Source organism: Bos javanicus, chromosome 11, assembly GCF_032452875.1.
Source record: "Bos javanicus breed banteng chromosome 11, ARS-OSU_banteng_1.0, whole genome shotgun sequence".
Lineage (NCBI taxonomy): Eukaryota > Metazoa > Chordata > Mammalia > Artiodactyla > Bovidae > Bos > Bos javanicus.
Genome location: NC_083878.1, coordinates 78491250 through 78517293, shown reverse-complemented (window position 1 = coordinate 78517293; position 26044 = coordinate 78491250). Strand labels below are relative to the sequence as shown.

The following is a 26044-nucleotide window of genomic DNA, read 5'->3' as shown; positions in this document are numbered from 1 at the left end:
GTGGGCTCAGGGGCCAGGTAGCCAGCATCTAAACCTGAGTTCACTGCTCACCAGCATGCAGTTGTGGGCAGGAGCTTCCCCTCCACACAGCAGGCTCTGTCTGCAAAGTGAGGGTCATCCATAGAAGTGCGTCTCCAAAATGGTTGAAGAGCTGACCCTGGTGGATGAAATCACCCAGCCGCTAGGGCCAACAGTGTCCGGCCCTCAGTTAAAAGTACTAACATCCAGGCGGCCAGTTCTGTACCTGTGCCCTCACCGTCCAGCCCAGGGACAGGCAGAAAATAGGCACTTGGTGCCCTTGGTGTTTGTTGAATGAATGAGGACTTTGTCTCTGCCCCTGAACCCTTCAAGCAGAGTAGAAATTCTCTCTGCAAAGCCACCCTGCGTCTGCAGTCCCTGCCCCACCGGCAGGTGCAGGGCCCCAGGAGCAACGGCCTCCCCCACTCCCTGTGTCCCCAGGACACACCCGGGTTCTGGGGTTCAGGGTCAGCACCTGGAGCCAGAGAGCAGGTCAGGTGCAGGCGGGGATACCTGCTGTGGAAGGGCACCTAAGGGGCTGGGTGGGCATAAGCAGCCTGGGGGACACTCTGAGTAACGGGTGGGTGGGCGGCTCAATGCCTTTACGATACTAGGGCTCCTGCAGTGTGCTGCGCTTTCCCAACTCCCCAAATCTCTCCTGTAGTTTTTCTCCAACTCTTCTAGACCTTTGGCACTGAGACCGTTTGCTGGTGAGTTTCCAAGAGTTGTGCGACAATGAGCAAACAAATCAGGCAGCGAACTTTGAGTCAGGAGGGAGCTTTGTGTCCTTGGAGAACGGAACAATCCAGGAGAGGCTGGGCAGGGGAGACGAAGGCCTGGGAGGAGGCGAAAGGAAGGCCCGGCCTGCTGCGGGGCTGGGGGGGATGAGGGCAGAGGTGGACATAGCTTCCCTCACAGCGAAGGGGGCCGGTGCTCACCCCTCCACAGCACAGAGCCAGGCTCCCCACAAGAAGGGGACAGGCAAGGATGTTGCCAGGCCAAGAGGAGATTCAATCACCATCACAGCCAGAATGACAAGTACCGTTTATTACAGTTACATGAATGGGCCCAGTCACTGGCCGAGTGCCATCCCATGGGCCCACAGAGATGAGCACAGTCACAACCCCTTCCCCGTCCCCGAGTCGTGTCCAGTCATACACTCCAGGCACAAAGTCCCCGTACGGAACACAAGGCACGGGTCCCCTTCTTCGGGCAGGGGCGTCTCTCCAAGTCTTGGACGGTCCCCTCTTGGAGAAGCCAACAGAGCAGCTGGAACATTGTCAAATTAAATAAGCAAGCACAGGAGTTCCCAGGAGCCAGGGCTGGGACGGGGGTGGGGTGGGGTGGGGGGTTGTCTCTGGTCCCAGCAAAGGTGTGAGAAAAGGAACATCCAAGGTGTCTGAGAGGCAGGCCTTGGCTCCAGGCCTCCATGGGGCCCATGGCCTCCGATCAAGCTGGATTGGGGCTGACACAGCTTCGTCACCATTTAGGAGATGTTCTTTCGAACTTGGCAACACAGAAATTTACATCAGGCCTTGTACAACCTTGGCAGAACCTGCCAAGGTCCAGAAGAAGTTGAGAAAAAACAACAACACACAAAAAAACAAACAAACAAGAGGTGCTCTGGCCTCCAAATCCCTCCCCACGGGAAAGACAAAGCACAGAGCTTTTAGCCAAGTTTCCCAATATTGTTGGCATTTAGAGAAAAGGCTGGTCAAACATACAACCAGCGCAGAAAGAAGTGAAGGCAGTAGAGTTCACATGACTACTTTATATTAAAGTTTATTACATTTGGAAAATCTACTGTACAGGGAAAAACCCATTGGATTAAATAGAGTTTTGCCAAAAGCAAAAGACTATTACTCTTTGGAATATTCCTGATTCCGGCCCACAGTCAGGCTACAGGAGCTAATCAAAAGTGAGCTTGGTCCATCCGTGGGGCAGCTCAGTGCCAGGTGTACCCAAGACGTCTCTTGTCACTTTACAGGAGAAAGTGTCCCCAAGAAATGGCATCAAAGGAAAGGCTTGGTCTACAGGAGATTCTCTGGGCCCAGCGCCATCTCTCCCACCCTAGAGTCGTCTCTCCTTGATCTTCCCCAGCCTGAGACATCAGGATTCAATTTTACAGGGGCCTCCCCAGTATCGTAGTCGCCCAGGCCATGGCCCCGGCCCCAAGTTCATGGACACAGGCAGGACTGCTCCAAGAGGTGACCACCCATGGGAGCCGGGATGAGCCAGCCCACCAATGAGGCCACCCGATAGACATTCCATACCCTGTTGCACACGTGAGCGATAAACTCAGACAAGACACAAACTAACCTAGACATTGGCTCCTGGATTTGGTTCTCCTAGTCAAAAAAAAAAAGAAAAAAGAAAAAGTCTTCTTAAAAACCCTGATGCTGTCTCCTGACTGTAGATTAGGGAAGAAAGATGGGGAATAACCAAATCGACTTACTTAACTTACCTCAGAAGTAACAAAGCCTACTGGGCTATGAACAAAGAAACTAGAGGAAAAACATGTGCAAAAACAAGTTGACATCTAAGTTAGACCTCCCCACGAAACAAAGTGAATTCTGACGGAGCCCTGACCTCCTGGCCCTGCTACTCGGCAGGACACGCCCCCAGGCCTGCTGGTGTCTACCAGTAAGTGCTACAGACGTGTCCACCCTCAGCCACAGCATCTTCGTCCAAAGCAGCAGGGTCCCCTTCTCTCCAGAGCTGGGCCTGCTTCAGCTTGGAGAAATTGAGTCAGCGTGGCAGGATGCCAGGTGCTGTCTGCAGTGGAAAAGTCAGTCGTTCACGAGAAAGCCCTTGTGCCCAAGTCTCCAGGCAGAAGTCAGAGAGAGAAGCAGAGGTGAGGTCCCCTCCCCGGCGGGCCCAGAACTCCGTGGGCAAGGGGAGACGCCAGCAGGGCTGGGCGCTCCAGGGAGGTGGCATGGTGGCAGGGATGCAGGTCTGCAGTTCTTCACAGAAGAGGCGAGTGGGGGGCGTCTAGCAAGTGGCAGGGAGAGGGGAGAGGTGTCCCCCCACATCAGGCGTAGAACTCCTCCTGCTTAGTGGGCTTCTGGTAGGCCCCGCCGTTGGCTTGTTTTGGCTCCTCCAAGGAGTAGCTGCCCTCATCCTTCTTCTTCATCCGGTACAGCATGAAACCCACCAAGCACACGGCAAAGATGAGCCCCACGAGGCCTCCAGCAATGACCCCTGGATGGGCAGGGAGGAGGACAGAGGCCGGCTTGGCTCAGCTGCTCCTGGGGGCTGAGTGGCAGCCCTGCCAGTGATAAAGACAGCATTCCCCTCCCCCAACCTCCATCACCCACCCACTGGAGAGAAAACTCACCTCCCAGGACTTCCTTCCGATCCAGGAGGCCCTGTGAGGCCCCCGTAGCCCCCGTGGCCTCAGGATCCTCCGGGGCTCCATTCCGTGAGCCAGGTTCCCCTGCAGCCCCGGCCGCATTCTCCCCGGACAAGTCGAAGGTGAAGTCCTAGGAGAGGGCAGGGAAAGGACCAGGTGGATGGCCACAGACGAAGCTGCACCCAGGTCCACTTCCAGCTTCCCTGGTCACCCCTGCCACCAGCTCTAGACGCGCATACCCGAACCCAGACCTCCCTGGACCCGGAGGTCAGGTCCCTCTGGCCACATCACACTGGACCCTACCGGACTGCGGCCGAGGCACCACGTCCAGTGATGCAAAGCACATTTTATACGAAAATAAATAGGCTCATTTCAGCATAATGTGTACACTGCCATGATGCTCTAAGATGAAAAGCAAGACCTGGGAGAGCTTTCCCTCTTGTCCCAGGAGCATATGCTGGGGAAGCCCTCTTGAAGGGCCTTGAAGGGCCCTCTAGCTCTGGTCTACTTAGTCTGTCCCACCGCAGGCTCAGACCTGTGGGCAGGCGGAGGATGGGACCTTGGGATCTTGTCTTCACGGTGAGGATTACATGCTCATAGAGTACAAGGGGTCGGGGGTGCCAGGGGACCAGGCCAGCACCCTGCACCCAGTGCACTGTGCCCCACAAGGCACTAGGGCCACCCAATATCCCAGGAAACGCAGAGGATGACAGCGGGCCTGACACCTACCTGCTCCCCAGAGCCCTCTCCCACTGGGATCTGGGTGGAGGGGTCCTCCTCAGCCGCCTTCTCAGTGGCAGGAGGACCTCCCTCCTCCACGTGGGGCCTGTGCGGCTCCATACGGCCCCGGCCTGTGGGAGCCGAGGTCTCATGGTGGTCGGGCTGCACGTCCCTGTGCGGATGGGAGGTGGCGGGTCCTGGGGCCATGGTGGCTCTGGCTGTGGACACGCTGTGAGTGGTCGGGTGCAGTGTGGTCTCACTGGGTGGGTGGGTGGCCTCCTTCTGGGCGGTGAGGCCAGGCTCCACCTCTGCCAGGAGCACTGCCCTGCCCCCCTCAGGCTGCTCTCCGGTTGGCAGGATGGTGGTGGAGGCGGCGATGGCATCTGGGCTGGTGGGCTCTGGAGCCGTGGCTGTGGTCGTCACGGGCCCCAGGTCCTTCCAGGTGGAGGGCGTGTGTGATGAGGTGATATCTGGCAAAGCACCTGCAGGGCCAGAAGCAGAGCTTGTGGCATCAGGGAGCCCCCGAACATCAAGACCAGCCAAGCTCAGACCCCGGCTCTGACTCCCAGGCCAGCACAGCAAGGTTTTCTTCCCATAAGAAGCCGTGGGGCAGAGCTGTGTGTGCATGCTAAGTCGCTTCAGTTGTGTCTGACTCTGTGCCATCCTATGGACCAGCTAGGGCTAGGAAAGCTGCCCTTTTCTGCTGCATCTGGAAGGGGGTTTCCTGCCACTGCTAAAGCCTACTCCCTGGGTGGAGGGGTGGGGCATGTCCTCAGGGCCCTGAACACCTTATCCCCAGCACACACCCACTTGGCCCTCCCTGCTCCACTCACTCTCCCTCCAGAAACACCCAGGTTCCCAAGAACAGAGGCCTGTGTCTTACCTCCCAGCTCCAAGGCCCCCTTGCCTAGGCCACTTTCCCCAAGGATGACTGTAGCCTCCCCTTCTGAGGTCTAGTTCAAGAGCACCTCCTCTGGGAGGTCTCCCTGACCACCTCCAGTTCAAGGATTTTACTGCCTCAGGGAAATGGGAAAAGAGGGAAGATAAAGGAACATTTGTGGACGATCTGTACTCCCACCAGATCTGTGTAGCCTCACGGCTCCCAACAACCTAAAGTCAAGATGTTATTCCCATTGTACAGATGAAAAAATAGAGGTTTGGAGAAGTTAAAAAAAAAAAAATCCTTTCAAAGGTTCCCCAGTGAGTTAAAAAGGAGAACATGAGCCCAAGTCCGTCTGCGGCAGGCAGCCCCCCTGGGAATCTACACCCTGCCTTCCCAAGCCACACGTGTTTTCTCCTTGCAGCATGGACCCAGTTCTCATTCCTGGCATAACCTTTCAGGCCCAGCCTGATCACCACCCTCAGCCCACAGCCTGCTGACATCCTAGAGGGGGCCCTCACGTCCACTCACCTGCGCCCGAGCCAGAGAAGTTGTCACTGTCGTCCCCAGAGCCATCCTGATCTTCGGGGGGCATGTTTACGGCCACACTGTGCTGGAAAAAGATCAGGGAAGGATAAGAGTGGAGTCTTCACTGGGGCCTGCTAGTCCAGGGTCCCCATCCTAGGCAGCTGAATGCTGCACCCAAACACACACCCCACACACAGCACAGAAAGAAGCCCTCAGCTCTAGAGGGCAGTCCTCTGGTTCCCCCACACACCCCCTAATGCTATGATGACACAGCCCTGGGCAGGTACTGGGGGTGCAGAAACCCGCAAACTGGGGGCAAGGCCCTTGCCTCAAGAAGCTCGGTCTACCGAGGGAGCCCCAGAACTCAGAGGAGCAGACAGATGACACCATTACTGGAAACCCAGCAGTGGCCTCTGTGGGACCACAGCCCACCCTACCCTGAGAATCAGGTCCTGGAGGCCGCTGGCCAGGGGGCTTCAGGGTTCAAGAGTGGGGCTTTCAAGGGGCCCCTGGAAACAACACTACAACCCCCTGGCTCCAAGGAGGCCATCCCCAGGCATGCTGAGCATCAAGCTGCAGACCCCGAGGGCGCCACGGGGGCAGGGGTGGGGGCAGCGAGGATGGGCATGGAGTAAGTCGTCTGTGCTGAGACAGGGCCTGCCCACGCAGGACAGCCCCCAGGCCTGGCCATGATGCTTGGTCACACACTCAGCCCATTTTCTCATTCACAGGAGAAACTGGGTCCCTCCCTCTTGGGGAAGGAAGGACAGAGCATCCATCAAGCTGAGGACAGATGAGGCTGATCTAGAAGGGGCCCTGGGCTAAGGAGGCAAATGGGCCGTGGGCCTGGGGTGGGTCCTGTGTGCAAACAGCCACCCCAGGGAAGCTGCCTGCCTGGGGCCAAGCCCAACAGGCTGCAGGCGCCAAAGTGAACACTCAGACCCAGGCCCTGAGGCAAGGGGCCGCTCCAGCAAGACCAGGGAGTGGGGCCAGGTGAGGACATTGAACTGGCCAGGGCAGAAACCCAGCCGGGGGCGGGGGGGGGGACCACGACCACCCCTAACTCTGGCTCCAGGAGAACAGGTGAGGAAGGGAGGACCCAGCAGCCAGGTGGCAGGAAGAGTAGCCTTAAGTATCCTGTGCAGCAATAAGACTTTGACCCAAATGACCCTGTGCAGCAGTCCCAATAAATGAGCGGCCAGAACAAAAAATAAATGAAGAAGTGGGACAGTGTAGTTCAGAGCACATGGGCTTTTGCAAACCCCCTCACCTCTGCCCCTTACTAGCTGAATGGCCCTGAGGACACAGTAAACCTCTTACAGCCTCAGTCTTCCCATTTGTAAAACGGGAACAGTAGTAATATCAAAATCCCACATGTGCATGCTAAGTCGCTTCACTTGTGTCCGACTCTTTGTGACCTTATGGACTGTAGCCCACCAGGCTCCTCTGTGCATGGGATTCTCCAGGCAAGAATACTGGAGTGGGTTGCCATGCCCTTCTCCAGAGGATCTTCCCAACCCAGGGATCAAACACACATCTCCTGCGGTTCCTGCACTGCATGTGGATTCTTTACCACTGAGCCACTGGGGAAGCCTATCTACATGCCAGGATTGTTGCAAAAGTTCAATAAGGTTATACACAAAATAGAACCTAACAGAGCCTGGTTCACAGTGGTGAACCCACCACCCAAGCATCCCACCAACAGTGTCTCTAACTTGCTCCCCGCTCTAACTTGGGGAGCAAGAGCCACTCGGCATGGGAAAGAGGATTCTGGGGCCTGTCCAGGAAGAGGAGGGCTGGAGGTGGGTAGGGTTTTAGGAGAAGATGGGGCAGAAGGGAGCCAGTACGTAGGCAGCTCTGTGCAAACTTGTCAGAGGGCAGGCCCCGCCCAAGGCTGGGCTCCAGGGAACTGGCCTCCTCAGCCCAAGAGGCCTCGCCAGGTCCTAGCCACGGGCCACGGGGCCGCCCTCTTGAGTGGGGCAGAGCAGGAAGGGACAGACAAGACCTTTGGCCTCCTGAGGCAGAGCTAGACCAGGTGGAAGCTCCGTCCAAGGGCCCAGGTCCGAGGGAAGCTTCAGACACGTGTAGAAACTATGAGGCTAGAAATACCACTGAGCTTCCTTTGAAAGTACAAAACCCACACTGTACTTCAGCCCCCCAAGAAGAAGATTTTGGCCACTCTGTCTGAGCTGCCACGGCCCATTCACAATACATAGATTCTACCTGCACCCTGGGCCACGTCCTGTGTGTATTGTCCCCTGGGGTGCTTCAAACACCTGCCCTGCCTCCATGGAGCTTTAAAGCTGCCCTGGGCTCCTGGAAGGCTACCCCGCTTCAGTAACAAAGAACCCTGCCCCTCAGGCAGGTGCAGAGTGGGTATCCCCATCCTGACATGCTGCTGCCCCAGGCCCCCAGCAGATGCTCCCGACAGGACAGCTTGAGGGGGACAAGCATTCAGGGGACCCCATCCACCCACACTCACTCACTGAGACCCCCCACCTTCACCCAACACCCTTGAAGATCTGGAGGAGACCCTAGGTGGTGACGCTCCATTTCCCACCCTTGGAGAGAAAGCTGGAGCTGGAGCTGGGGGCCAGGGCTGCAGCCACACCAGCCTGGACCACACGACATGAAGCAGAAGGCAGCATCCCCGGGGCCAGGCCCTTTTTCACGGACGGGGCCTCTGAAGCCCACAGAGAGCACAGTGCACTGAGAGAGACCCCGTCCACCTTGGAGGCGCGGGCAAAACCAAGGAGGCCCCGCCTCTCACCTACACAGAGGCCCCGACAGGTTAGCAGTTTCCCAAGAGAAGGGTTTCTCTCAGGACGAGATAAGACTTTGGATTGGCCCAGTCCCTAAAAACAATTTGTTTCCTCATCTTGGCTGGGCTTATCCCACTGCGATCTTGTTTACACAACAAGCTCTTAAGCAAACACTTTCTCCCCTGAAACCAGCTCCCAGGCCTCAGGGCAGCCTCTTGCCCTTTTGGGCTGGGTCTCCACTGAGGGGATGGGCCTCAGTGACCTCCCAGACCTCCAGCATGAGCCTCCCTGTGACAGCTGCAGCTCCCTGGGGAGGAAATCAGCAGAAACTGCTGAGGTTGATCTTGCCTCACCAGGTGCCGGCTGACACGGGAGGTTGGGAGACTTCTGGTTTCACTCAGCGGCCAGGCCATGCTATGGGCCTGTGGTCAGCTGCCTCCAGGGCCCAAAATAGGGCTCTCCTGGGCATGGCCTCTTGACGCTGCCCTGAGACCACTTGGCCAAAACGCAGGTATGCCAGGGGCAGGTCGGCCCAGTTTGGAACCTCAAGCAGCCTGGGAAGACAAAAGGGAGCCAGCCAGACCTCTAATGAAGCCTTTAGCCTCTGTAAGGCCCAGAAAACCAGTTTTTCACACAACAAATCAAAAGCCCTATGAGTAGGTCTAGACGGTCACATAGTCTGCTCAAAGGCAGACTTAGTCTGCTGAATCTGGTCCTTCCCACCACCAGCACAGACCCTGAAAGCCCAGGGCCTGAAAGGCCAAAGCCAGGTGTGGCGGGGCGTCTGGGGCAGATAGATACACAGGGGCTAGGGCACAGGAAGCCTGAAGGGAATAGCCAGCCCACCTCGTCTCGGCCATGCTGGTCTTCAGGCCACACCGAGGTTGTGAGAGGAGCACCCACCTCCCCCGCCCCCCGAGAGAGGACTTGGGGTTAGGGCTCTGGGAGAGCAGGACAGGGAGTATGAAAGGAGAACCTGGTCTCTTGACACTGGAAGTATTTTCCATCCCTTTCCTCCTGTTAGCCTTTGATTTGAGGCAGGCAGGGCTGAGATTTGGCCTCTCCTGAGATAAGGTGGGCTCTTCCCCATGGCCACCAGGCAGTGAAGTGTCTGCACACTCACAGGCAGGGCTTGTACCCCTCGTCTGCCATCTCTCTCCCTCTGCCCTGCCCCAGAGGACCACATTCCCTGATAGCTCAGCTGTTTTAAGGGAAACTTGCCTAAGTCTCTTCCCTGGTGGCTTAGATAAAGAATCTGTCTGTAATGCGGGAGACCTCTGGGTTCGATCCCTGGGTTGGGAAGATCCCTTGGAGAAAGGAATAGCAACCCACTCCAGTATTCTTGCCTGGAGCATTCCATGGACAGAGGGGCCTGGCCAGCTATAGTCCATGGGGTCGCCAAGAGTTGGACATGACTGAGTGACTTTCACTTCACTTGCCCAAGTTTCTACAATGTTCTGCAGGCCCCAGGAGTCCTGGGATGCGCACGTGTTCCTCACCAAGTAAGGGTTCCCAACCCCTGCCCAGCAGCTGAGACCCAGGTGCTGGTCCAGCTTCAGAGGTGCAGAGGGGACGGCATGGCCAAGCAAGAGTCAGGATCATCAGGAGTGGAGGGTCTTCATCACCAGGCTGCCTGCCATTCCCAAGAGCAAGTCAGGAGTCTGGCAGGCAGGCAGCCCCCAGGCAGAAGGCTGGCAGAGAAGCTTCGAGAAGGCAGCCTCAAGGGGAATTCCCTTCTGGTCCAGTGGTTGGGACTCCATGCTTCCGTTATAGGAGGCACTGGTTCCCTCAAGCCCACTCCTGCCATCTCTCACCCGCAACTGGCCATAGGAGGGCCTGGAGCTGTGTGACAGCATTCCTCCAAGACACCTTGCTGCTAAGTCGCTTCAGTCGTGTCCGACTCTGTGCGACCCCATAGACGGCAGCCCACCAGGCTTCCCTGTCCCTGGGATTCTCCAGGCAAGAACACTAGAGTGGGTTGCCATTTCCTTCTCCAATGCATGAAAGTGAAAAGTGAAAGTGAAATCGCTCAGTCGTGTCCGACTCTGTGTGACCCCATGGACTGCAGCCTACCAGGCTCCTCCGTCCATGGGATTTTCCAGGCAAGAGTATTGGAGTGGGGTGCCATTGCCAAGACACCTTAGGCATGTGCATAAAAGTTCCTTGGGACAATCATACATCGGGATACCAAGTGGGCATCTCAGATATTCAGGTGAGGGGCTTCTACTTCCAGGCTGACCACAGAGGTTGCCCATTCTGGCCCCTGACCCTTGCCACCCCATCAACCCATAGCCACCAGGTCCAAAGATTATGGTTTCCAACCCACACCCTGAATCACTAACATGTCACCCACTACTTGATTTGAGTGATGGATAAACACAAATCCTTTAAAAGCTGAGGTCACACGAGAGAAGTACAATATTATGCAAGGTCACAGATTTTGACAGTGAAGAGGGTCTTCAACTTCAAAACTCAGGGGACCACCATCCAGGGGTTTGGGGGAGAAGAGAGGGTAAGAAACAGTATGATCTGGACCCTGGTGAGCCTCCAGGGTGCAGCCCCCACTCCAGGAGGCTTCTGGAAGGGGGAGTCGCCCAGGCTGGGGCACAGAGGGTCATCGTGCTGAGGGCACTAGGGGAGGATAGTGAAGCCCACAGCCAGACACCAGAGAGGTCAGCTCTTAGTTCTAAGTCACAACTTCAGCAGCACTGCGGCCTCACTGGTATGGCAGACTGCAGCCAAGTGGGAAAGGGGGGTTTAGGTGTCTGTTGGTTGGAATGCTCTGTGTGGTGACAGAGCTTTGGCCACCGTGGTGGGAGCTCAGTCCCAGAGCCCACAGGACCAAGTACTGCCCCTTGTCACAGGGCCCAGGTCACGGACTTCCCCAAGCAGCCAGCCTCGGTGCCAGCTCCGGGGCTGAGGACAGGGGGTGGGAGGCCCAACTGGTTCCATAAGCCCAGGTTGAGGGGAGAAGAGAGGGTAAGAACGTACTTTTCTTACATTTCATGAGAATGAACGTACATTTCATGAGAAAATGTACTTTTCTCATGAGGCGGCCCTACAATCACGCTGGGATAAACACTCCTCATCCCATCCCATCAAAATCCCACACAACAGCAGGCATTCTCGAGAGGCTTAAATGAGTTTCATGGGTTTTTTTTAATCTTTTTTTTTTTACCAGTTTCTTGGTCAGATCTATGGATCTAAGAGTGGGCAAAAAAAGCTTATTTTTCCAACCCCACACAATTCTTGGGGGCTGAATTGTGTAAGCTACAGAATCCCAGCTGTCATCCCTGACCTGTGCAGCAGGATGCCAAAGTGGCCAGAGGGGAGATTCACACCATCACCTGCATTCAGGCTGGGGGCTCTCTTCTTTAACGTCCCTAAGAACTACCAGGAGACTGCTGGAGAGGAAGTCTTCTGAGCTCCATCCCTAAGGTGGATTTGGGGGTTGGGGGCAAAGGCCTAGGACTCTGCATGTTACAAGCTCCAGCTGCTGTAAGCGGTCTGCAGACTGCATGTGGAGAGCAATAGTCTGGACAGGAAAAGGTCTCACTGGGAGTGGGCTGGAGGAGATAAGACCCCCCACTCAGGGCCAGGGTTCAAAGAAGAGGTACCAAGTAGCCCCCAAAACACGCCCTAGGGGCCAAGTGATCTGAGAAAGCTCTAGAACGTTCTCCCTACACCTCTGATATACCCATTCTCTGTAGTCAGTACACCATGGTGCCTGCTTGGTCTGCAGAAGCTTCACCACAGAGTTGAGAGGATGCCTTCAATCCCAGGAGTGCAAGAAGCAGGAAACAAAGACAAGCCAGACTCTTCTGTCCTGAAGCTGGGCTGGGGCTCCGTCCTGCCTGCCTGGGGCTGAGCAGGACCCCCTCGGCTCTCCAGGCAGTTCTCATCTGGTCAGCTGGCCAGATGCAGGCTGAAACCAGCAGTGCAGTTGGTGACTCTGCTTTCCCTCATCAGAGGGATCATTTGCACCCCTTCGGTTAGCCCAGGCTCACACAACCTATGCACAGACCACGCAGGCCAAATCCAGAGCATCTTGAATCAAGGCTCTCAGAGAAACGACCACAGCGAAGGATGTCAGAAGGGAAAGAGCCCTGATAAGGGAGCCACCCCAGGCTGAGATTCCTTTGCTGGGTGACCTGGGCCTCTGCCGTCTCTCTGGACCTCATTCCCATCCGGATAACAGAAGGGGTTCAGAGCTTGAAGAACCCTAAACCTTCTTAGGGTCCTGACAGGCTAGGCTGGGATCTGCAGCCCCAATTCATCATGAGTGAGGCCAGAGTGGGGGCAGGGGGTGATAAGCTGGCCACAGCCAGCCACGTAGGGGTGGGTTAGAGGGGCAGGCCTGCAGACTAGGGCTCCCCCTGCCCGGGATGTCACAGTGGTGGATAAATCACTTCCTCTCTGAAGGCTTCTTCCCTAAATTGGAAGCTGTGCTGCAGGGGACATGTGCTTAGGCATCGAAGGGATTCAGATCTCCCGGCTTTGGCCTCAAGACCTTGAAACCTTCCCCCCCCCACCCCCCACCTCTCCACTTCCAGGAGGGAGGGGCCCCGTCGGTGCCTCGGGACAGCATCAGCATTTCCAGCCTGACAGGCACCACGATTTATCAACTCACCAGGAACCAAGTCAAGCTGGGACCTGCCGAGGGGTGATGGGTACGGCCCAAAACAGGAGGGGCCCCCGGAACAGACAGGTGGGGAAGAGGGTGCTTCTGCTGCTCTCACCCTGAGATCGTGCTTCTGTCAGGGCACCAACAGAGCCCCGAGGAGGAGTGCCTTACAGGGGGACCTCCGGGGCACGCACCCCTTACCACCCCCCGACCCCAACAACCCCACCTCAGCCATTCCCACCCTGCCACTAGGAGACAGACCTCAGTCCTCTGGGGGATTCCAGGGCAGGGCTGGGGTGCAGGATACCACCCGTACTTGGCTTAAAGACCCCCTCTGCAGTAGCACGTCCTGCAGGGCACTGTGTGTCAGGACTTTCAGAAGGGGGACCCAAGGTCAGGTCAGAGGGCCCTCCTCCTTGGAGTACCTGGGGCCAGCGATGTGTTGAGGGAGGGAGGGTTTCCTGGCAGCCAGAGCCAGCCCCGATGCCCAAGCCAGGTCAGAGCTGTCACCAGCAACCCCCGTAGCCACCCTTCCAGAGGGCTGGCGCCCGTCTTGCTGCCGCGTGCCGAGACTCGTCTTAGAACAGGCCCCGCTGACGGCTGGGTGTGGGGCCATGGAGCTGGGAGACCAGTTCCTCGGCTTTCCTCCACCTGCCAGAACCTGGGCCAGGCAGGGTAGGATTCCACTCAGGCATTGAGCAAGGCCAGCCTGGCCCAGCCCGCATCCATGCCTGCTGCTGCCCCAGGATCCAGACAAGGGGGTGGGCAGGGGAAAGGGACCAGACCCAGAGCTGGAAAAGCTGGGCTCTTCTTCCAACTCACTGGGTGACCTTGAAGAGACACCTTGCCTCAGGCAGCCCCTCTGCAGAGCAGGGGCTTGGCTGAAAGGCAGCAAGAGGGCTCCGAGACCCAGGTCTGTGGCCAAGGAGTCAAGGCCCACCCTGGAGGGGCAGCCAACCCCCAAGAGGGACTCAGCAGTGAGGGGCACTTGATCAGAGCGATTCAGGGTCACCCCTCTCCACTGTCCCAGAGGGTGATGGCCTAGACAGGAGGCTGGAGATGTCCCAAACCAAAGTGATTCTGGGCATGGCAACTGTCAACCCACAGGGACAGAGGGAGCAGTCCAGACTCCCACAGGCTCTTCCCTCCTCGGCTCAGGCTGTCTCAATGAGACAGCTAAGGGCAGAAAGCTCATGGCAGGATCCCCGAGTCGTGCTCGCTGCCCTCCACCCCCACCCCATGAAGGCCCCTCAAACTGCTCTCTGGCTGATTAATCCCCAAACTGAGCCTGGCCTGGGGACCTGACACCTCTGGCATGGGCTTCAAGAGCCATCCTCCGCCTGCTCCAGCTAAATAAAGTGTCCTCAGGTTTCAAGGAGGCAGAAACTTGCAGCTTTTGACACACCTGCAGCCAGACAGGGCTCCAGCTGTGGGGATGAGGTGGGGGGAGGGTGACGGGGGAGCACTTTATCCCCCAGATCTCCCCAGTGTGCAGTTGACCATCCCATTTAAGATTCAAATGCCTCTAGGAGGGCTGAAGGGCGCTAGTGACTCACAGGAGAGCAGAAATCAGCTCTAGAGGGAAGGACAGTCTGGCACTAGGGCACTGGGGATGGGCAGGCACTTTGGAAGATGTGAAGGGATTGCAGAAAGGAGGCTGAAAGATGCCAAGAGCACATTTTTTAACCTGTGTCAGAATGCTGTTGCCAGCCAACCCCACACCCAAGAAAGGAGGATGAAATTCCCTTTGCTCCTGCTTAAGTCACAGGTGTACATGGCTTCTCCTCCCACGTCCAGAAGGAGAATGGGCCAGTCTGGGAACCTGTCTCCGGGATCAAGTAGGAGGCAGACCAAGTAGGCACTAAGGCTACTTTAAGCCCAGAGACACAGGAAGGTCAGAGTGTCCTTGAAGGATGTCCTACAGCAGAGTGGAGCCAGTACTTTCTGACCTGAATGATGGAAAGAAGAATTTTCAGTGAAAGCCAGGTGCCAATAGGTTAGGCCCTTTCCCCAGACTACTGGTAGGACCCTCCCCTAACCAACAGCAAAGCACCCTGAGCCCCTTCACTGTCAGCCTGCCCTCCTCCAGAGGCTCTTGATGGCTGGAAGGTGTGCACAACTTCAAATGCCCGGTGCTGAATTCCCAGGCCCTGGCAGCCTCTGCACAAGGTAAGTGCTAAGTTGGTTAAAAGGAGGACTGTGGGACTTCCTTCGTGGTCCAGTGGTTAAGACTCCATGCTTCTGATGCAGAGGGCACAGGTTTGATCCCTGGTTGGGGGAACTAAGATTCCACATGCTTGGAAGCACAGCCAAAAAATTTTTTAAAAAATTATTTTTTAAATAAAAGTTTTAAAGGAGGACAGTGGACTGTAGCCCCAGTCTGAGGAGCTCAGAGAAACCCCAGAAAGTCAAAACACCTGCTCAGGGCTCAAAACAGTTATGGGGCAGAAGGAAGAACCCAAGGATCTGACCTGGGTTTTGGGGGTCACTTGAAAAATAGAAAGATCTGACCTGGGCCTTGGGGCAGAGGTGGGGAGTTGGGGGGGGTGGGCAGGGACAGTAATCACAGCTAATACGTCTTGAGTACTATGTGTCAGGTACTAGTCTAAGCACTTTACCTCAGGATGACCTTAGATTCTAGTCCATACCCATCTTACAGATGAGGAAACTAAGGCAAAGGGGTCAAGTCATCTGTCCCAAGGCATACAGCCACTAAAGGGCTTAGAAAGAGGATCTGGGGCCAGGCAGTCTTGCTTAGGACTTCCCTGTTGGCTCAGATGGTGAAGAATCTGCCTGCAAGGCAGGAGACCCAGGTTCAATCCCTGGGTCAGGAAGATTCCCCTGGAGAAGGAAATGGCAACCCACTCCAGTATTCTTGCCTGGGAAATCCCCATGGACAGAGAAGCCTGATGGGCCACAGTCCATGGGAAATCCCCATGGACAGAGGAGCCTGGTGGGCTCTCTGCTGTCGCAAAGAGTCAGGACACAACTGAGCAACAAATACACACAGCCTTGCTCCAGCAGACATGCAGTTAACCACCCCGTCATAGGCAAGATCGAGGGCTCTCTGACCCTCAGGAAGAAAACAGCCATCATTTCCACTGGAAGCAGCACAAGAGGAAGGAAAGAAGACCCTGGCGTGGGGCCTTCCCAGTCCACCCTGCAGCCCAGCCCTGCTCCCAGTCCAAGGCACCACACAGTCCACAGTTCTGCCCACAGGCTACAGTGCCCCACAGCCACAGAGCCCTGCTCAACTGCCCTGAGACCCCACCTGGGTACCCTGGGGTCCAGGTTTACCAGACCTCCTGCCACTGCCTGCCAACCCAGCCCACACCTTCCCGGGGCAGGAGCCAGCCCCTGGCAGAGGCTCAGGCAGAAGTGAGCAAAGTCTGGCCTGCCAAGCAAGGCTCATATTTCTGAGAAGGGGCAAAAGCCATGTTTGCAGGCCCTGCTTCGTCAGCACTGGGGTAAGACCAGCCGGTCACTCATGCTGAGTCTGATCCCACACCTGGGCCAGCTCAGACTGCACCCCTGGGGTGCAGGGTCAGTGCCATGGAAGCTCTCTCCAGGGGACTCCCTAAGCAGTGTCAGTCCCAAAGCTCTCCCAGACTTGCTCCTCGGAGGCCAGATGAGGAAGACGCTCCAATCCCACCATATATGGTATTTCACAGGATCTTTCCTGAAGCCCTCCAAAGCAGGACTTGAAAAATCCCGGTTTTATGCAGGAGAAAACTGAGGCTTCAGGGCAGGTGAAGAATCATGAACAAGATGCTACGGGGAAGAGGCGGTGAGCCTGGTGACGGTCGGGGCTGGCCACACTCTGAGGCCTGTGCTCTTTCGGCCTCCACACAACACCTCTCTCTGCTCCGACAGCTGGGAGAGAATAACTGAGGCAGACCAGCCAGCCAGTTCTGGGTCCCACCTTGCCTTCCCAGCTCGAAGGCTTCAGGACCCCAGATAGGGCCCCAGACCTACCTCAAAGGTAGGCAGACTCAGATATTCAGGCTCAGCTGCTGCAACTGCACTGCGAGGAGAGCTGGCCCAGGGCATCCACTGGATACCCAGCCCCTAGACAAGGCTCTGAAAGGATGATCCTGTTCCTCTGGGGCGGGAGGGTTGTGCAAGGGAGAGGGGTGAAGTTGGGGGTTCCCCACTTCTCACACAATTCACAGAACCCAGGGGGGCCTCAGCTACTGCTTCAGGCTCACCATGAAGACCTCAGGGCCGGCTTCCTGGCCTGAGCCTTCCCAGAATTTCACAACAACCAGGCCTGCTGCTCCAGGGACACTCTGAACCTACCCTTACCCCCTCAGACCCCTGTACCCTACTCCCCAGGGCCTGGGGGTGGTGGGCGGGAGAGGAGGCAGGGGCAAAATCTGGGGGTCTCTGCTCAGCCTCTATGGGCCCATTCTCCTGGCCTGGCTCACAGCGCAGTGAGCCCCAGTCAGCCAGGAGGTCGGGTTGCCCAGGCCCTACCCACCCTCTCCTGGGAGGAGGGCGCCTACCACAGACAGCAGTGTCCCCCAGTGCTTTTCTCTGGGAGAAGGTGGAGCAACGTCAGCCTCCACCACAGTCTCAGAGGCTCCCAACACACCCTGCGAGGCCAAACCTGACCACTGTCCATCCAGACACTTCCTGGAGATGGGACTCTGAGGCCCCGGCTTGTGCCGTAGGCAGCAGGGGTGCTGAGAAGCTGCTGGAAATTAAAGGCAACACAAACTCTGTGCCCCTGCCACGGGACTGCCACAGTCAAGTCCCCAACCAGGTCAGACGCAGCCAGGGCATCAGACATGGTGTGGAAACCGCAGGGGAAGGCCTCATGTCCTCCTGAGGCCCCCTGGGGCCCAGCACATACTAGGAGTTGGGGTGGCCAAGCCACGTGGGCCCTTCAGAAGTTCCCTCCCACCTCCCCACATCCCACCCACCCTGGACCAGGCCCCAGAACCCCATCTCCTAAGCCTGCTGTGAGAAGGTGGGGCAGATGGCACCCAGCGAGGGCCAGCATGGCCACAGGAAGTGCCAGGTAGCCAGGCAAGACTGTGACTCCAACGTCCCATGGTGCGACACGTCTCTGAACACCTCTGGAGATGAATGGAGCCCAAGAGTTGTCCCAGAGCAGGACTGGCAGCCTCCCCAAGTCCTGCTGCCTTCACTGGGGACCCACTGCCCTAATGTGGAAAGCGCCCCCGCCTCACAGCCTGCGTTCCTGATTGGAGGGGCTCCGGGATGAATCCCTTTCTCAGGGTGAATGGCCTTTGGCTGTCACTGTCCCTGTGGTCTGTCTGTACAGACCGACTGACCGTCCGGTCTGGTCTCATTAATGGCTCTCCTCTCTCAATACGCGCCCTTGGACCAGGCATGGACCTTTCTCTACCCGCTCAAGGCTGTGCGCACAGCAGGCACCCAGGCTCCGGGCTTCAGGTCTGGTCAAGCCAGGGAGGCTTCACAACCCCCATGCTCGAGGCAGAGTTCTCCTGAGGCAGCAGGAGCAGGCCCCACCCAGACGCCCACCAGTCCCGCGACACAGTCACCAGATGTCGCCAACACCCGGATTCGTTGCCGAGCCTCCGCCCACCCACCCTCCGAGCCCCCTCCCATTTCACATGTGGGCTCACTGAGGCCAAGAGAGGCCTGCGCAGTGTCACTCAGCGGTGCAGAGGGTCAGGGCGGGAAGCCAGGCCCCCGAGCCCTAGCCGGCCTCGCGCACAGTGGGCTCGCGGACAAGGCTGGTTGGATGAGTCTCTGGGGAGGACTCGTGGGCCTGGCACAGTGACTCAGCTGATGAATGGAGCGATAAGCATGCCCGCCTTCCCCACTGCCCCAACCTGCCCAACACGGCTTCCGCTCCTGCCGATGAGAGGACTGGGGGGCAGGTGGCCAGGGACCTGGGTGTGTGCAGGGAACACCACCCAGCCCCCACCCGCAGCCCGCCTTTGCCCAGGGGCCTCCGTCCATCTCCAGTTCCCATACTGAGCCCTAAGTCCATCTCCTCCAAGCAGCCTGCCCTGATTTCCGCCCCACAGATGACCCCTCAGTCAGCTCGTGCTCCTTCAAGTCCCTGGAGGAATAAAGTGGGCTTGAGCCTCTGCTAGGTTCCCCACAGTGGCACCTTCACCCTTCCCGGGACAAGGACTGTCTGCAACCACATGGCTGTCAGAGCTGAGGCAGGGAAGCGGAGGGCCCTTGAGTGCCTGGGGGAACTGAGGTGCAGATGGGCAGTGACCTGCCTGATCACACAGGAGAGGGTTAAACTGAGACCAGGAGGGACCTGGTGTCCTGGCCACCCTTGTCTGTAGGAATAACTTCCACGGACTTCTAAAGCTGCAGTTAAAAGGGAAAAGACTGTTGAAGGGAGGGAAAAAACGGTTTCCTGCTTTTTGAGGAGGAAGTTGCAGACAGGTGGTGAGCAGGTTTCCCCAAATCTCAGACTGCAGCCTAACCTACAGGCAAGCTCAATGGGGAAATCAAGTCAAGACGGGCCAGGCAAGGCCCAGCCGTAGCTGCAACCCATGCAGTGGACCCACCACTTCACACATGCATGAGCATGCACATGTGCGCGTGCGCGCGCACACACACACACACACATACACACACACACACACACACACACGGTCTCTCGTGGGGCTGCAAGCCTCAGGTGAGTCACTGGGAAGAGAGAGGAGTTTTTCCCAGGGCCGAAGGCCAAGGAGGGAGCAGCCTCTCCATATAATTAGGCAGAACCACAGAGCCATAGACACAGGAGAGAGACCCTCAAGGCTTCTCTCTCCTGACCTGACGACCCCACTAGACCTGTCTTGGCTCCCCAAACCAGCACAGTACGACAGACAAAAGGACTCTTTTCAGAGGAAGCTTAGACCGCCCTGCCCCGGGTGCTCCCTCTGGGTACCAAGTCCTGGGGAGCTTACCAGGTGTCCCTGTCTTGGATCGGGTCATGGAGGGGACTTTCCAGTGCTGACACCCCACCCAAGGTCAGCATCCTGAGGACAGGAAGAGGTGGTAAGATCTCACAAAGCCCCTCTGGGGGGCAGTGGACGGGGCTCTCATGTCTACCTGGAGCCGGAAGTTGCATAGTTGCTAAAGTGACCCCGAGCACAGGGTCGTGGCTCCTTGTGCAGGGGGATGCCCACATGCTTGCCGCCCCTTGGTGCTTCCAGGGCACTCATGGCAGCTCAGAGAGAGGTTCCAGAACGTATCCTCCCATTGAAAGCCCAACCTCTGCTGGAACAGCTGAGAGGGAAATGACACCGCGCTGAAACTGTTCCAGGGTACAGGATCCTGGCGCCAAAAGCCCTCTTTCCACAGACTCCGTTAATCCCATTCCTTCTCTCCAGACACATTTACGCAGGCCCTCAAGGAGTGGCTTTCAACCCAAGCCTCTAAAATTCGTTGTTGAAAAGAAGGAGGAAATCAGGAAATCATTTGTTCTGTTAAAAATCCCAGGATTCTGGGACTAGAAATCATTTAATGACCAACTCCTCATGCGGCTGTTTTCACAGCAGGACTGAAAAGGCCAGGAGGTGAGCCCAACACAGGAGGCAGGAGTCCTGGGTTCTGGTCGCCCCATGGGAGCCACGGTGCCCACTTTCCAGACTTATAAAGGATCTACTAATCCCACAAACGTCTCCCCAGTGCCCAAGATGAAAGTCAGCGCAGGCTGGCTGCTACCCTGGGGGCAAGCACAAGGGAAAGCCTGGTAGGTTTCAGCCAGCCTCCTATGCTAGGTTCACTGGGGAGACTTGCCAGTCCTTCCATTTCTTCACGCCATACATGTGTGCACAGGCATGCGTACAGATCCTGGTTCTTCCACACTGGCCCCTTGTAGGGGCTCACCTCTGCAGGCCTCATCCACAAAATGGGGACAGTGACATACATGGTAAAGGTTTGGGTTAAATATGAAATTAGGATGCAGGAAAAGCATATAGCACTCAATAGTAGGCACTCAAAGATGACCCTAGGGACTTCTCTGGTGCTCCAGTGGTTGGGACTCTATGCTTCTGCGATGAGCACAGGTTCAATCCCTGGTTGGGAAACTAAGATCCTACATGGCTTTAGGCAAAAAAAAAAAAAAAAGAAGATGACCCTAATTCTATCAACAGCCAACTTTCCTCTGGCATTTTCATTACCAAACACTTTCACACCTTCATTATGAAATGAATACGCAAATGAGAGAATAAGCTTACACAGGACATCAAGACTCAACAGTGAAGTGACTCATCTGAGATTACACGGTAATTTAGTGGCAAAGCAGAGACCCAATCCCAAAGCTCTACCTTACCCAAAGTTGTTTCTGGCCTGTCAAACAGTATGCATGCACTGTCACCCAAATAAAACATGGTGAGAAAAGGGAGACAGGACCCAAGCTAAGAATGAGGGCCCTTGCCAACCAGGATTTAGAGTGCGCTAGTCTCACAAGGTCCAGGCTACCTGTGACTGGCAAGTCACTTACAGCTTCAGCCAAATAGAAGAACCGAGAACATGGGGTCATCGTCAGGTGCTTGTTTCAGAGGTCACTGACATCTGAGTCCCGCAGGAACCTCCCTTGACAGCCTCTTGGTTATTCTAGGAGTATCAGAACAATGCAGAAGTCCCAGCTGGGCCTCTGAAGGCACAAAATCCATGTATCACAGCTCATGAGTGTTACAGGTGAGACCCTCACTCAGCACTGAGAACTCTTATCTTAGAAATAATTCTAACAAATCCAACAAATTCCTTAGTACTGCTGGAGAAAAGTGCCAATTAGAACTGAACTGAAAAGCTGCCGGCTACACTTTAGGTCCACAAATGTCACTTTTGGCTGCTATCAGACAGGGATGGGAGAGGATAAAGAGCAAACCAGAATTCCAAGTGTACCAACGTGAGGGCACCAGGCCCAGGGGCAAAGTGCTCTTCAGAGCTCAATAAACCCAGGAGATGAATGCCGTAACCTAACATGGTGACAGCTTTGAGGCCCCTGGCACCCAGAGATCAAACTATGCTTAGTACTGTTTTGTTAATAAAGGAAGAGAAGTATTTCAGAGAGTCCTGCCCAAAGTAAGAATATTTTTGAGGGTAATGTGGATTCTCAGCTTACTGAGAAAACCTGGATATGAAGGATACCTCATTTTCAAGGGAGTTCAGAATTCAAGATTCTGCTGCCATAAAAAAAGATTCCTCCATAAAAACGCCTCCAAAATTCAAGCTTTTCATTAATTCTTTCCAGGCTCCTCTCCCTTCTCATCCCTCTCCCCACCAATCTGGGTTAATGAGATTTTACTGGAACCCACCATGAGCCACAGGTAGAGACTTAAACCAGCCCCACCCTCCCTGTGGAGCTGAAGCCAGGAGTGACATCACCTCTAGGAGGCTTGGAGCCCAGGCAGAAGCAGTCAGCGCCTCCCTCTGTCTCCCCCCTGTCCCCACCCACTCCTCCAGGCCGAAGGGAAATGTCTCTACTAGCCCCCATAATTAAGGCAAAAAGGGATTTTATGCCTTTCAAGAAAAGGAAGAGAGTAAGAGAGGGAAACAGCAAATCACTTTTCAGAACAAGCAATTTTTCTTGCATGGCAGAAACAAAAGACCACGGGGATCTCACACAGGCAAAACCACACACAGAAACCTTTTTAGACAAACCTGTTCTCGTCTCTTGGGAGTGGTTTTGAGCAACCTCCTGCCCCAGCAGCCTTCCCTTGTCCAAAGTCAGGCGCCCAGGGTCACACCCCATCTCCCTGGTCCCCAGGGGGTTCTGACCTGCTTCCCACTGGGACCAAAGTGAACCCTGGGAAATGTCAGACCTCTGCAACTGGAGGACACCTTCTCCTATCCTGGCAAATCCCACTGCCATATTTATTTCAGGAAGAGGGCAGAAGATTCATGCCCCCACTCTGAACCAAACACGGACAGCCACTATAAAAGGGAGAGAACAGGGCTGGGAAAGAGAAAACAGACTAAACTTTGTAAATAGGGGGAGGGGAGAACCAAACCCTAAATTCTGAGCCAGAGTCTGACCCCAAAGATTAGTGCTTTCAGGCTCAGCTCAATCACCCCCTCCAGGAAGCCCTCCCACCACCACAGCTCTAATGAGTCTCCCTCCCTCCCACCCATCTTTCCCCCTCCAAACTCAACTGCCTCTGGCTCTGCTCTGCCTTTCCACAACGGTTCAGTTTCTAGCGGAGAAAAAGAGAAAGAGAGAAGAAAAAAAAAAAAAGCAGCTGTCTGCTCCTTCCTAGGACACAAGAAAACTCTGGGAAAGTGGTCCTCTGTTGCTAAGTCGCTTCAGTCGTGTCCGACTCCGTGTGACCCCATAAACAGCAGCCCACCAGGCTCCCCCATCCCTGGGATTCTCCAGGCAAGAACACTGGAGTGGGTTGCCATTTCCTTCTCCAATGCATGAAAGTGAAAAGTGAAAGTGAAGTTGCTCAGTCGTGTCCGACCCTCAGTGACCCCATGGACTGCAGCTTACCAGGCTCCTCTGTCCATGGGATTTTCCAGTCAAGAGTACTGGAGTGGGGTGCCATTGGTCCTCAGAGGATCTCTAATCCCATCTGCCTCCCAGTGTTAAAGGGCACTCTGGGATCCCCGCTCAGAAGTATGAATGCCAGCTTCACCTAGGCTAGCAAAGAAACCGCTGCTACCACTCCTGACTCTGGCTGGAAATAGGTGGAGTACTGCTGAGGTCCCGTCTTCAGCCTGGAGAGAGTGTGGAGCAGCCAGGCAAGGCGAGGTGGGCCAGGGACGTGAGCCAAATACCTCTACCCTCTTCTCCAGAGTATTAGCTGTGGGTTCAAGGTGCAGTCTGAATCCCTAAGAAGCCACGGCACTTAAGGAGTGAAGGAGAAGAAGCCAGATGCCAACTTCTTGGGCCTAAGAGCCAGGAGTGCTCTGGACACTTCGCTCAGAAATCTTATCTCTCCCCATGGCTCCCTGAGAGGCACATGCTCCAACTCATCAGCGATCCAAGAGGCATTAGGGACCTGTTCCTCGACTCCAAAATGTTTCCAAGCAAAGCAAAAAGGCACTTCACAGATCTACCTGAAAATACACCTCACCTGAGCCAGACCCTGAGAAAAATACACCAAGGTTCTCAAGAGCTGGGAGCTACCATTATTATGGAGGGACACGCTTATGGAGGGTTTTGGCGTTGCCCAGAGACTTGTCCAGTAATACATTATAAGGAGAGGATCGGAGTACCCGCGCCCCGGGAGCCGCTCCTTGCCCTCCCACGTGCCTCCTTTTGCCAGAGCTAGGGAAGTCGAGCCGTCCAGATGTGGTGGCCAGAGACCGCCACTTCCGGAACGGCAAAAACCCCTCGGTCCGCACCTCCCCTCACCATCCCCTCCAGGGATGGCCGACACGGCCTGCGAGGAGGACCCCAGGACTCCAGCAACGGGTGTGGGGGATGGGGTGTGGACGCAAGCACCCCGCGGCCAGCGCTGACACCTGGCGGCAACCCAGGTCCCAGCCCTCTTTCGGGCCGGCGCTGAGGGGCGGTTCCCAGGAAAGGGTTACAGGGGCCGAGAACAAAGCGCCCCCTTTGGGGAAGGCGGGCCAGCGGACGGCGGCTGGGGAGACAGACCACTTTCTGGGGAGCCTCAGGATGCTCTTTGTCGGCTAGGTCCCTCTCAGAGAGGGGACCCACCCCTCGCCAAAGGTGGATGCTGGAGTCCTACCCAAAGGCCTCCCCTCCAACTCCGGGCTCCACATTTGTCCCCCTTTTCCTCCAGATCCGCTGGGCGGGCCAAGGGACCCGCCTTCCCTCCGCGCGGCCCCAGCACAAAGCCAGGTCGGGGGAGGGGAAAAGCCATTCCAGGGTCCACTAGCGTGGAAGCCGCCCGGGCGCCCTGGCGGTGCCCAGCGCTGGCTCGCGCCCCTCCGCGGGCAGCACAACTTCAGCAGCCCAGAAGTTGGGTTCTTGCGGGTCTCTAGAATGCCGGGGCCAACTTCCCGGAATCTCCCGCTACCAGCTCGGCCCGGCTTCTCTCCGGCGGCCAACGGATAGCCGAGGACCCCACCTCCACCCGCCCGCCGTCGTTCGCCGCGCAACCTTGGCTGGGGCTCCGGAGCCAACACGCCCGCTTGCTCCCGCACCGAGTCCGCGGCGCCCAAACTTGCCTCCGCCGAGGGGTCAGGAGCCGGAGCTCGGCGGGTCTGGTTTGAATTAGGGTCCGCGGGCGGGGTGCAGTTGCAGCGATCACCGCATCCTCCCGGGTCACCGGCGGGGGGCCCGGCCGCCGCGGTGCCCTGGGAGACCGGTTGGGAGCCGGCGACCCCCGGCGCCTTCGCCCGTGGAGCCGTTCCTATATAAGTGCGGAGCTCCCACGCAGGTTCCGCTCCGCAGGGCTCCCCAGGCCCCCGCCCGGAGAGGCGAAACCCTCACGGCGCCCCTCGATGGCAAGAGGCAATTGGAGAAAGAGTCCTGATTTCGGGACTCCGGGTCCCGGGGCCCGCCGGGCTAGCGCGGGAAGAAGGGAAGTCCCCGCTTCCCCTCCCCCTCCACGTGTGCAACAGCCGGCATCGGCGGGTCTGCCAGCCCCGGCTTCCCGCCGCCTAGCAGCCCGGCCCCGGGCCGCACTCACCAGGAGGGCCGGCTGCAGGCGCAGCGCCAGCGCGCAGAGCCACAGCCAGAGCGCCGCGCGCCTCATGCTGCCCGGACCGGCGGCTGGAGTAGAGCCGCGAGCTGCGCGGATCAGGGCTGCGCCGCGCTGCGCGGACTGCGCGGGGCTCCGGTTCGGCGCCGCCGGTTGCGCTGCGCGCAGCTCCCTCGAGCAATGCCCAGCGCGCGGCAGTCCTAGGCGAGGTCTACGGATCCGCCGGCCGCTCTCAGCTCCCCTTACGGCTGGATTCCTCTCGGCTCAGCTCTGCTCCCGCCTGCACCTCTCCCGCCGAGCTCCGCCTTATAATAAACCCGCAGGGCCTTAGCCGTTGCAAAAACTAGCCGCCCACCCCCAGCTCTCCAGGTCTCGGGGCCAGCCTTCGTCCCCACCCCCTAGGACCCCGCCCCCTGAGCCACGAGGCCCGTCCCCCGCTCCCCGGCCAAGGAACGCCCCAACCACTGCACCTCAGCCCCGCCTCCGGCCCGGGACGAGGGGCCGAAGCCTCGCCTACCTGCGGAGCCCTGGTCCCCCGCGGACCGTGGCTCCCCGGCCTTTCAGCTCCGCGGCCCCCAGGTTCACCGGTGGTGGAGG

General features: G+C 57.1%; 1 protein-coding gene across 1 annotated transcript; it reads right to left on the bottom strand.

Annotated features, from left to right (window-relative positions):
• Window positions 1-1050: 1050 nt before the first annotated feature.
• SDC1 (syndecan 1) lies at window positions 1051-25832 on the bottom strand. The gene is made up of 5 exons (XM_061433233.1): window positions 25436-25832; window positions 5502-5583; window positions 4100-4572; window positions 3356-3500; window positions 1051-3219 (listed from the first exon to the last, which is right to left on the bottom strand). The coding sequence occupies exons 1-5, from the start codon at window positions 25499-25501 to the stop codon at window positions 3050-3052; spliced, it is 936 nt and encodes a 311-aa protein (XP_061289217.1). The 5' UTR covers window positions 25502-25832; the 3' UTR covers window positions 1051-3049.
• Window positions 25833-26044: the final 212 nt, after the last annotated feature.

Bases quoted from the DNA above. Each gene is read 5' to 3' on its own strand.
- SDC1 (XM_061433233.1), bottom strand. From the start codon at position 25,501: ATGAGGCGCGCGGCGCTCTGGCTGTGGCTCTGCGCGCTGGCGCTGCGC. The intron at 5,584-25,435 runs GTGAGTGCGGCC...ATCTTTTTCCAG, and splicing joins GCCTGCAGCCGGCCCTCCTG to CACAGTGTGGCCGTAAACAT. The intron at 4,573-5,501 runs GTGAGTGGACGT...CTGGCCCTGCAG, and splicing joins CTTCTCTGGCTCGGGCGCAG to GTGCTTTGCCAGATATCACC.